The 12,322-nt window shown below is 40.4% G+C and overlaps 1 protein-coding gene across 1 annotated transcript; it reads left to right on the top strand.

Moving 5' to 3' along the window:
* The first annotated feature begins 526 nt into the window (after positions 1-526).
* Positions 527-12,099, top strand: arrdc3b (arrestin domain containing 3b). The gene is made up of 8 exons (XM_008280760.1): positions 527-1,215; positions 5,306-5,387; positions 5,869-6,016; positions 7,481-7,583; positions 7,715-7,971; positions 9,445-9,598; positions 9,698-9,852; positions 10,924-12,099. The coding sequence occupies exons 1-8, from the start codon at positions 936-938 to the stop codon at positions 10,999-11,001; spliced, it is 1,257 nt and encodes a 418-aa protein (XP_008278982.1). The 5' UTR covers positions 527-935; the 3' UTR covers positions 11,002-12,099.
* Positions 12,100-12,322: the final 223 nt, after the last annotated feature.

The following is a 12,322-nucleotide window of genomic DNA, read 5'->3' as shown; positions in this document are numbered from 1 at the left end:
AGCACTTTCATCCTCAGACAAACACCAGACATCTGAACATGGATTTCAGGGGAAAAATTCACTATTTTCTGACATGTTGACTCTGTTCAGGACATTTGGGGTCTTTTGTATTTTTTATTCTTAAAGATTTTTTGAAATATAAAAAGAGGGACATTTGTCATGAAATTCATGACAAATACGTTGACTTATCAGAATATGTATTTAACATAGTATAAAAGTCTATAATGAATGCCAACAACTATTTTGCTCATATTCTTTCTTGGTGTCGAATGAACCCAGAAAGACCTTCTATGTATGGCAACATGACAGTCCTGAACAGGGTTAAAGACTCAGCAATACGAAAATAAATTAGCAAAATCTTTCATTATTTATTCATTTTTCTGCATTTTTAAAGCAAAATGCCAAAACTCTTGTACCGTTTAAATTAAGGTGAGTATTTGCTGGTTTCTCAGTTTTCTATGGCAGTAAACTCAACACTTTATTGTATTTAAAGGGAATTTTTTTATTCATTACAAAATTATTCAACACAGTTTTATACATATAACCTGTAGTTTCACAAGACACCCTGGTTGTTTGGGCAAGTGGAGACCTACCTCCTGTGTGTTTGTCAGACTGTGCAGCAGGCCGGCCGGTCTGAGCGCACATGCTCAGTGAGGTTATTTTTGCGCACGGAAGCTTTAAGAGCGCAGCGGCTGGAGGCAGACGGCAGCAGAGAGCGGAAAGCAGCTCAGCCAGCACCGGAGGAGGAGAGCGGAGAACGGAGAGCCGAGCGGACCGTCAGCCCGCAGATGAGCGGCCAGTGACAGCCGCAGACCCGGCTCTGCGCTGGGCACCCGGAGGGAGCGAGGCGCATGAATCTGTGCCGCACGGCTCTACTCACAACTTCGCCTCCATAGACTCTTTCATTTCTCATCTTGTTTTCTCGTTAATTCACCATGGTACTGGGCAAAGTGAGGGCCTTGGCGGTCTACTTTGACAGCCTGAATGAGAACAACCTGCCGGTGTTCTCCGGCGGAGACCTGGTGTCCGGCCGGGTGGTGGTGGAGGTGACCGGGGACGTGCGGGTGAAGAGCCTGGACATAACCGCCAGAGGAGTCGCCAAGGTCCGCTGGACGGAATCTCGGAACGCCGGGGCGAACACGGCTTACACCCAGAACTACACGGAGGAGGTGGAATACCTGCACCACTACGACACCCTGATCGGAGAGGAGAGAGGTAGGAGCCCGCAAACTTTCCTCATTACAAACTTTATTAATGCAGAGGGCGCAGTCATGTGTCAGCGCCGCACACATCCCTGACAGTGGTACTGATGCAACAGCTGATCGTCGGCGCACACATCCTCCCTGCCAAAGCACGCATGAATTATTTAACGAACCCGTTTCATAAGCGTAAATTAACGCCCCAGAGCCGCACGAAGGAGGCTTTATTTGATGTTTCTGCACACTCTGCATCCTCACATCTGCTCCATAGAAAAAAAGTTCCAATCGGCGTTTAAAACCAAAAAATCGAACCAAAATCGATAGCGGTCGATGGCGCTTCGTGTTTTTAACACAACATTAGCGTAAAAGTGATGCGCAACGAAAATGTTCATTGGTGACATCCTGAAGTAGACTAGCTCAGGCAACTCCCTTTGTTAGAAGCGGTTCAAACCTGTTCAGAAACTGCCAGAGAGGGAGGGAGGGGAGGAGGGGGAGGAGGGGAGGCAGACTGTGGAGTAATATCTGAGCTGCTGCTGCTGCTGCTGCCTCCAACACGTCCACTACTACCTGCGCTGCTCTGTTGCGTTTGTGATGCAAATGAGTGAAGGGACAGTTGGATGGAAACATGATGTAAATATGTGGCTCATCAGCCTCAGCGGCCTGAGTCCAGTCTGGACTCTGCAACAGGATTCATTTCACCATGAGGACTCCAGTCGGCTGCAGTCTGTCATTGGAGTCAAAGGTGGAGGCTTCACTGCTTCTCCACTTCCAGGACATTTTTGTTAGACATTCAGACTTGACAATGCATCAATGAATCAACGGGTTAGTTGTCAGCTATCAAATAAACCACCAACTAGTTTGATTATCAGTTGGAGTCATTTTTAATGAAAAACCCCGTAAAATGTTTCAGATTTCTGCTTCTTAAATGCAAATATGAACTATTTCACAAGTCCATTAGTCGTTTACATCATTTTAAAAGACAAATATAAAACTTTTGCTCAGTAAATGCTCTTAAATGTTTGAGAATAAACAGTTTTGAAGTATTGTTTTGACAGGACAGGATGTGGAGCAGCATCACCTTAGACTCCAGGATGCAGCAGTTTCCATCATTTTCAACAAATAGTCAATGAATCAACTTACTTGTTGGCAAATGGAGCGACGCAAATGTATCTGCATCAGAGCTGCAAATTTCACTCAATTAATAGATTAGTTCCTGATAATCAGCTCGTAGGTTTAAGTAATTGTTAAAGAAAAAAATGTAAATTGTCTTATTGCAGCTTCTTAAATGTAAATATTTTCTGGTTTCTTTCCTCCTCTATGATAGAAAAGTGAACATCTTTGGATTGTGAATAAAACAAGACCTTTGACATTCTGGGTTTTGGGTGTTGGGTCCATCAGGTTTCTGTTTCTGGAGCTTTTGTTTGCATCACACGAGCTTCGTCTGCTGATGTTATGATGTCATGTTACATGAATTGTAATAAAAGACATTAAAATGAGATAAATGTTCACATTCAGGAGCATTTAACCACAAAAGTTTTGGCTAGTTGCCTTTAAACTTGAGTAATCGATGAATCGGCTACTTGTTCCACCGCTCACCTACAGTTAAGTCACTCCTAATGCCACGGGAAATGTAGCAGTTGTTAAAAATGATGAAACTGTAACATCTTGCAGACCACGGTGGCGTCCTCATGTCTTATTTTGTCCAAGAAACAATCTGAAACTGCAAAATGTTCATTTACAAGACTATCAGAAAGATAAAAACCAACAAATTCTCATTCTCAAACATTTGAGAGCTTTGACATAAAAAAGGTTTTACATTTTTCTTTAAAAAAAATTAAAATGTAAACAATTATTTGATGGTTAAAGTCGCTGCAGGTTCATTTATGTCGTTCCATATTACAGCCAGTAAATTAGAACAAATGCAATGAGTTGAATAATGATTTAATCATGTTTTAATATTCTGGTTTTTACCACGTTTGTGCCTTGATATCCAGAGTTTTGACACCTTGGCACAGCAATAACCAGATTATTTGACACTTTGGTGCATTAATGTTGATGCTTTTACCAGCATTGTCATCGTTTCTTTGCTCTACGATGAAAACAAGTACAAATGCCTGTTACAAATGACAGGCGTCTGGTTTTGTGTGAACAACAGCAAAAAAAAAAATGTAGAGATGTTCAGTTTGCAGCAAGAAAAAGTCACATTTAAGAAGCTGGAACCAGAATTATTCAAAAATAAAAGACTAACAAGAAATTGGTTTTGAAAGTGGAAAAAAATCCACTGTGCTTCAAGTAAAAGCTGCAACTGAAAATAGTTTTTTTTGACATTTTTTGTAACAATTTATTATTTCTAATTCCCTTACAACTGAAGTGGATCATATAAAGTTTAACATGTCTAGGTTTTTAGGATTTTGTGAATGTGTTGTATGTTTAAGACTCATATATGACTTATTGAGTGCCTAGTTGTGTACCTTATCATCTGTACTTACATAGAGCTGTAAACATGTGTGCTGTTGTCAAGGGCAAATGTCTCATTTGGGACAATAAAGTATTAAAGTATCTTATTTGATAGGAAGCTCAGGAATCTGCTTCATCACTTACAATCTACAGTCGTTCTTTAGCTCACGAGAGATGACGTGACTTAATACAGAAAGAGAAAATAGTCAAACATGATGCTGATTGTGAGTTTGAATAGTTTTTATCGTAGAATTCGAATGAAACTGGACGAACGCAGCAGAAGTTTTTTTATCTTCTGGCATCATTTGAAGTGCTTGCGTGAGAGCTGCAGGTCTACCTGGAGTTCACTGTTGGAGTACAACACCCTTCCTCTCCCTGCCTCCCCCACCTCCCCCTCTCATGCCACACACCACATGGCTGTGCTAATGTGGGCAGGGGCTTGCCGAGGCTGTACCAATCAGAGCACGGCCTGCGCTTGCGTGTCACGGCGTCATCCAATGGGAGGCCGAGTTGTAATGCATGCGTTGGAGTTTCCAGCTGGAGGAAGCTGCTCAGTCTGGTTCATACCGGTCTACTCCTGCTTGCTCTGTGTTGCCGGTGACTTGACGGGCGTGCACGCTCGCACACGCACGACAACACACACACACAGTGATACACACAGTGATACACACAGTGATACACACACATGCATGCAGGCTGTTTATGACAGCACTCACGGCAAACACACACAAACAGCAGAGATGCAGGGTGAGGTGGCAGGAAGCTGAAGTTCAGCGGGGCCGACTGGAGACATTTACACAGAATTTAAAATACAAACAAGAACAGGAGAAATGAGGAAGTACACACGAGCCGCGATGTTTCTGCCACAGGGTGTGCTGCGCCTGTTAATGCCGTTAACCAACTGAAACTGAACACTTTTATTCACATTATCGCTCACTGTGGACTCATTTTCACTGCGATCGAGTCCTGAAACAGCACAACCATGACTAGAAGGACAGAGAGAACGAAGAAATGTCTTCTGTGTGGTATGACACAGTTAGAAAGACAGAAACCAAACAAAAAATTATTTGATCATGTGTTTCAAAAAACTGAAAATACCTGAATCAACATGTCCAACATTTTCCGAAGTGTCCACATGTGTTTCTTCTAAATAAACTCTTTATCCAAATAACTAAATGATATTTATCCAAAATCACCAAAAATGTGTCAAAAACAGAAACTAGACTGACTCCAAAGTTGTGTAACTCTATGGAAACCACACAACTAGAAATAGAGAGAGCTCAGAAACGTTCAGTATAACACAATTAGAATGCTTTTAATCATAAAAAACTAATCATCTATGTTTTTGACGTACTTGTGGCTTCAAACATCACTGTAAAGTTGAGCATCCTGTAAGAGAAAAAAAAGTGAGAATATTTATTCTTTTTGGCAGCTCTGGTCTTGTGATTCTCAGAACGTTTTCTGATAACAAACGTCTTTGTGCGTTTCATTCTCCCCTGACATGCCCGTAACAGTCGGACACAAGCGCCGTGAGGTGAAGCGGAGTCCGTTGTGTAACAAGACTGCGTCACAGTGTGTGTTCACAGATTGTGTTGAGAGGGTGGAGGCTCTCTGCAGGTGTGTTAGGAAACATGTTCTTTGTGTTTCAGACGAGGACTGTCCAGAGGAGGGCATGACTGTTCTGCACGCCGGCCTACACGAGTTCGCTTTCAGCTTCAACCTGCCGCAGATGTGAGTAACGAAGTACCTTCACCCATTTAATGCTACATACAAGGAAAAGAGTTCAGCTTTAGACCTGGAGTGGATGTAAAATTGATGTGGTTGCAGTTTTAAACAAAGTGTTTTTCATCCCTGAACATGTCACGTGTCTATCTCCTGTACTGATGAAGTTATGAGGCTCAGAAATGATGGGAAAAGTACATTAAAAAGCACAATATTTTCACCCACCTCTGTACTTCAAGGGTGTGTGACTGAAAATATTGTGCATAAAAAGACAAGTTATCCTGAGGAGGCCAGGTGGGAGGCTCTGAGTGATTTGAAAGTAAAAAATAAGCTCCACCTGCTGCAGCTCCAGCAGTAATTACTTAGATACTTGAGGCACATTTTGCTGATGTTGTGACTTTGAGTGAAGTAAAGGATCTGAGCGCTCAACCACAGACCACCCACGCTTTCCTAATCTCCTTCCCGTTGTTTTTCCTCCTCCGGCTGTCAGGGCTCTGGCCACGTCCTTTGAAGGGAAGCACGGCAGTGTGAGGTACTGGGTGAAGGCTGAGCTGCACCGGCCGTGGCTGCTCCCCGTCAAAGTCAAGAAGGAGTTCATTGTGTTCGAGCACATCGACATCAACACGCCGCTGCTGCTGGTATGCACATTTACTCTGATAGCACTCTGCCTGTGCAGTTAATATGAAGGTCAGACAATCAGCCCAACACAAAGTTCACAAACAAAAAGACACAAGGGTTGTGTTGCAGAAATCACATGATTTAAAATAACGATAAAATAAAATAAAAATCAAGGTATAAACAGGTAGGTGTATATTCAAAATAGTTCTACGTAAAACTGATAAAGTAAAAGTCAAAAAAGGATTTTCTGTTTCAAGTAAAGAGGGTACATAGACAGAAAGGTGGCAACAAGAGTCAGGAACTTTCTGGGTTTTGTGCTGCTGGAAACTGAGTTTACATGAGACATGTAGAATAAAGTGATTTCAATTAAATGTTATAATTTAACCTAGATTTGATGGTGATTATTTGAAAGACAAAGAATGAAAAAATGCTTCTTTTTTACAGATTGATAATTGGAATAATTTTGGCAAAGACAACATGAAATTTCTAAATAAAAAAAAAATTGTAGTTGCTGCACCAGTAGTGAGAGCAGATATATATGATCAGAATCACAATAAAAAAAACTTTATTTATCCCCGAGGGGCAATTAGGTGGGCAAGGAGCGAAACATTAAAAATGAGCAAGAGAGAGAAAAACAACACACAAAAAGGTGGGAAGGCGAAAGCAGCAGATGATGTGCAGTAGCAGGCCTGCTAGCAGTCTGAGTGCTGCTGTGGAGGTAGTAAGACAGAAGTGTTCATATAAGAGCAGAGATGTCAGCAGCAGATTATGTACAACAGTAAGTTAAAGAAAAATAACACGATTAATATTTATAAATTAAATTTAAATTTAAAAAATAAAATAAAGCTAAAAAATATCATAATACTAACAAATCTACTACTACGACTAATAATAATAATATTAATAATAATAACTTAAAAAGCAACAAGTATATTAAAAAGCAGCAATTAAAACATCAGTTTGAACAGCAGAATGTGCAGAATGGTAATACTGCACACAAAAAAAAAATTGCAGAAGATCTTCTGTTGTACAAAAAAAAAAATGAAAGTGGGCGCCACTATAGCTCACCTGGTTGAGCTAGTGTCAATGTGGAGGTTATGAGCTCGAATCCCACTCATGGCCGTTTTCTGCAGATTCTTCTCCCCCACTTTCCTGTCTCTGTCTTAACTTCACTGTCAAATAAAGGCAAAAAGGCCAAACAAATCACATTTAAAAAAAACTAAACAAAACTGTGAAAGAAGCCTTTAGCCATTTTAGTCACTTTTGAAACTTAAAGTACTTTTGGTTTGTAACACTTCTGTGCTTAAATACGAGTTTGTGTTCAGGAATATTAAAGTAGTTTAATTTGTTGTATCAGATCGACGTACGTCTTTTCTTGTGAAAAGAAAGCTAATGTTTTGTTAAACTTTGAACTTTTAACGGTCAGGAGTGGATGTGGTTTTAGTGTTGTTGCTGTGGTTAAATCAGATGCCGTGTGTTTCCAGGCCCCTCAGGCCGGTACCAAGGAGAAGACACTGTGCTGTTGGTTCTGTGCTTCGGGCCCGATCTCCCTCAGTGCCAAGATTGAGCGGAAGGGCTACACACCAGGTGAGCAGCGCCTCCTCCAAACTACTCCCGCCCTGTTTCTTCTTCTTCTTTTCTCCCTTTACTTTTCACATTTCACTCATGTTGCTTCTTCCTCAGTCTGACGGACTGATGTCTTCTCCCCTTTCTCCAAGGTGAGTCCATCCAGATCTTCGCCGAGGTGGAGAACTGTTCGTCCCGCGTCGTGGTGCCCAAGGCAGCACTCTACCAGACCCAGACCTTCTTCGCGAAGGGAAAGGGAAAGCAGATCCAGCAACTGGTGTCCAACCTGCGAGGAGATCCACTGCCGCAGGGCAAGAGCCAGAGCTGGGAGGGCAAACTGCTCAAAATACCTCCGGTGTCGCCCTCCATCCTGGACTGCCCTATCATCAGGGTGGAGTATGCCCTCGTGGTGAGTTCAGCCTGTTTCTGCATGTGGTCTCATTCAGGGACAATCACTTTTAAAGTAGTTGATTTGACTCAAAATCCATTCGTTTACTACGAAAACTTGTTTTTACAAAAAGAATACAATGAAACGCTAAAAACAAGCAATAACCTGCTATTAACAAAAGACGAACATCCAAATAGGTGACTAATATTGAACAGTACTGAAAACCAGCTCATTAAAACCTACTGCTATTGTTCAAATAACCTGGGAATAACTGTTTAATAAGCTGCTCATAACATACTAATAACCTGTTGCTCCAATAACATTCTGCACCTACTGTAATTAGCTCACAACACATTCATCATCTTGCCAATAAGACAATAAAATCTGCCAATAGCTTAGTAAATACATGCTAACAACCTTTCAACCTGCCAGAAACATCTTGAGAACTTGCACAAAACCATTCAACATGCTATTAAGTCCTAAAAATCTTTATGTGCCATGACAAACTGAAACTGCAGTCATTAGGAACTTGGCAATAATACTTGACTAATTGGCTAAAAACGTGCTAATAACTTGCTAATAACCTGGTAATATTGTGATATTAACATACTTAGAAGTGGATAATAACTGGCCTATGATATACTAATATTGTGTTTGCAGCACAGTAATAACTACCTAACTGCTTGGTAACTACTAATAGTATTCAAACTTTGTACTTGTTAATAACATACTTAAAGCAACACATACCCTGCTAATAACTTGGTAATGACATACTATTAAACTGGTAATAACCTCCCAGTAACACACTAAAAATGACGACTAGTAGTAATCTGCCAATAACTTCATATAACAAACTTAAAAACAGGTAGCAACTTTACAGTGACATGCCATTACCCATAAAGATTCATTTTGGAAAGTATGAAAGTTTTTGGCAAATTATATGTATAGTATAATTTGCCAAAAACTTTCATACCATACTAAATATACAGCTATTTATTGATCACCTGCTAATAGTACAGTTACAGCTACTGGTACCTTGTTAGTAACCCACTAAAAACCTGCTGATGACTTAATAAACCAGCAGTCCAATGATTTATCGACAACCAGCCAATAACACATAAGAAACTACTAATAACTTGAATGTCATAACCTGCTACAAACACAATCTACACTACCAGAGACCCCTCCATAGTTTGTTTTCATTGTTTTCTGCTGCAGCTTCTGTTAAAAGTAGACAGTTTTGTGTAGCCAATGCACATTGATAGAGAACAAAGGGACAGATTATGTTGTCCCATAGTGTGATACTCGGAGTAAAAATCGTGGACATAACACAGCTGAAGGCAGAGACATGTTTATGTTGATCATGCAGCCTTCAGAGTTTCTATATGAGCCACCACAGATCGTGTGTCAATGAACATACTGAATGTGATGGATGTAAACAGGCAGAACGGGCTCCACGTAACTCAACAACACATTTCTGTTTCCCGCCTGCAGGTGTACGTGGACGTTCCCGGTGGACTGAATCTGTCTCTGTCGTTGCCGTTGGTGATCGGGACCATCCCTCTTCATGCCTGCGCCACCCGCACATCCAGCATCAGCAGCAACTGCAGCAGTCTGAGTTGGCTGGGACTGCCTGTGAGGCCTGAAGGTGTGTAGTGTAAACACGGCAGCAGGCATGCATGCTTTCCTTTTTTTTCCATGTGCATGTAGAACATAACGATCTCTCACACCCATTTGTTTACTGCAGCACCGCCGAGCTACAGCGAGCTGGCAATATCAGAGGCTCACAGACGGGATTGTCTGCAAGGCTTTGATAGGTCTGACGGGGAGGGAGAGGACCAGGCATCTCTGCTAACATACATCACAGAGTTCAGATATCTGCCCCCACCACTCTACTCTGAGGTACAGTGAGTACGCACACACACACACGCACACACACACACACACACGCACACAGAGTCATGTTTCCAGACGACATTTAACTGACTTAACCTAACTTTACCCTGATCCTAAACCATGTCCTCGCCAACCTCTCCAAACAGATTAATGTCCCAACACGAGTAATACAAGTTTACACAGACACACACACACACACACACACAAAAAGAGTCCTACCAGTAAAATATACAAAATGTCTTGTTTAAATGCAATTTAAAAGATCACCGTAATGACAAAAAATATAGTAATAATCAAAAAACAATACCCAAAAACATTAAAATATGTTGTCAAGTGCAATAAAATATATGCAACATGTCATGTTTGGATGCAATAAAAGACATAAATGAAAATAACATAAATATAATAACCTGAAATAAAACTCTAAAACAACTAAACACATTCAGACTCAACAAAAAAATATATAAAATATCTTTTCAAGATGCAGTTACAATAAAATCACCAAAAATAACAAAAACGCAAATACAAAGCATGCACTATATTATATTAAGATGTTTTTGTTTTTTTTTAATCAAGAAAAATAACTGAAACATAGGCAGTCAAAAAATAATGAGAACAACTAATTTTCTTATTAAGGCTTAATAAAAAAATCTAAAAAAAATCTTACAATTTATTTAAATACATATAAAATACATTTTAAAAATGCAATAAAATATGCAAAATATTACCTTAAAACAGAATAAATCATATGCAACACATCTTTTAGAGATATTTTATTACCAGTAATTATTCAGTTGCATTTTAGTAGATTTTTCATTGCGTCAATAAAATATAGTAATGTAATAAAGAGTTACATTTTTTTTTGCTTTTTATTGCTGTATCATCCTTTATTTGTATTTTTTGTTAACTACTCATCTCTTATTTTGTCTTATTCAGTTGTTTTAATGTGCATTAGTCTCTAAATCTGTTTTTCACGTCCTATGTTTTGTCTGTCACTGATAAAACACAGCATCTGAGTTGTCTGAAGAGTTTGCCTCCATCAGCAACCTGTAAACATGCAGCTCTGTCTCCCCCCAGGTCGACCCTTACCCCGACTCGGTGGAGGTGTGCGGGGCAGCGGACGTCAGGAGACCCGACATGTGTCCGTCCCGCTGAGCGACTTCTGCTCAAACAAAGACATCGTCGCCCTCAGCTGCATAACCAGCTTCTCACCAGATTGTAAAAGACCACAAATAATCCGGCTGGAGCCTCTTCGACCGAGGAAGAGTCCGCCAGCAGAGCATTTGGTGACCATGGACCAGGGATTTTGAGCCACGCTGAATCCTCCATATCCTGTGCTCAAGACGAGGCAGAAGCAAACATTCTCTGATGCCGCTGACAGAACTCACTGCTGGTGGCCAGAAGAAGCCTCCTCCTGCCTCACAGTAAAGTTTGCACATGCCGTAATTACTGTTTTTCTATCAGTGGTTTTATATTCTGCAGATTGCCGCAGGCCTATATGATAGAGTAGATTCTGTCCACAGATGTAAACACAGATATTGTGCTCTGAATGGCTTATTTACAGGACAAAAGCTATCTTCAGCTAAATGATAGTTTGAGCTCAGTCATCAGACTTCAGGTGGTCTCTCTCTCTCTCTCTCTCTCTCTCTCTCTCTCTCTCTCTCTCTCTCTCTCTATCTCTATCTCTCTCTCTCTCTTTGAGAACAAAGCTAAAAAGTAAAAAAAATAACACAAAAAAAAACACGACGTTTCTGATGACAAACTGCATCAACGACCACCTCGAGCGCAAAAAAAGTAAAGCTCAAATTGTGTGTGAATGTGTGTGTGAGAGAGACAGCGAGCGTGTGTGGATTTAAATGACCAGGTGTAGAGACAAAGCACAACTCTGACCAACCGAGATAAAGTACCGCAAGTCGCCTGTTGGTTTCCGCTCTGAACTGAAGCTCCTCTTTGCTGTAGATTTTTCCAGAACGTGGATGCTAAGAAGCTTCGCAGACACAAAGGCAAGGCGTTAAAGATTAATGTTTACAGATGAATATATCAAATTGAGAATGTTACTCAAACATGACTTCTTCCACCTAAAACTTCAAATTACCAAGTGCAATATATTTTTGTATTTGTGATTTTTTTGCACTAATTTTTCATATACTCTGTTGCTGTTTATTCCATTTCTGTGCATTATATATTATTGTCATGATCTTATTGCTGTCATGATCAACTTTTGATAAAAATAAAGTTTATTTTATAAAATAATGAGGCAACTCGCAGTATTTATTTTATTTTTCTTAATATCTGTTGCTGTGACAACCAGCAAACCAGCAGTGGGTCTCAGTCAAATCTAAAGTCACTCACATTATGCATCTATTTTTAGATTCAGTGTGACTTGAACTTTCGGATAGTATCATTATCTCCCTTGTACTGCACATAAACACATCCATAAATCTGCCTAAGTATCCTGAGGGAAAGGGGCTCCTCA

Source organism: Stegastes partitus, unplaced genomic scaffold (genome assembly GCF_000690725.1).
Source record: "Stegastes partitus isolate 25-593 unplaced genomic scaffold, Stegastes_partitus-1.0.2 Scaffold209, whole genome shotgun sequence".
NCBI lineage: Eukaryota > Metazoa > Chordata > Actinopteri > Pomacentridae > Stegastes > Stegastes partitus.
Note: the sequence above shows the minus strand (reverse complement) of the source record. Positions and strands in the feature narration are given on the sequence as shown.

Coding starts and splice junctions, on each gene's coding strand:
- arrdc3b (XM_008280760.1), top strand. CDS start 936: ATGGTACTGGGCAAAGTGAGGGCCTTGGCGGTCTACTTTGACAGCCTG. Junction 5,388..5,868: donor AGCTTCAACCTGCCGCAGAT/GTGAGTAACGAA, acceptor TCCGGCTGTCAG/GGCTCTGGCCACGTCCTTTG. Junction 7,584..7,714: donor GCGGAAGGGCTACACACCAG/GTGAGCAGCGCC, acceptor CCTTTCTCCAAG/GTGAGTCCATCCAGATCTTC.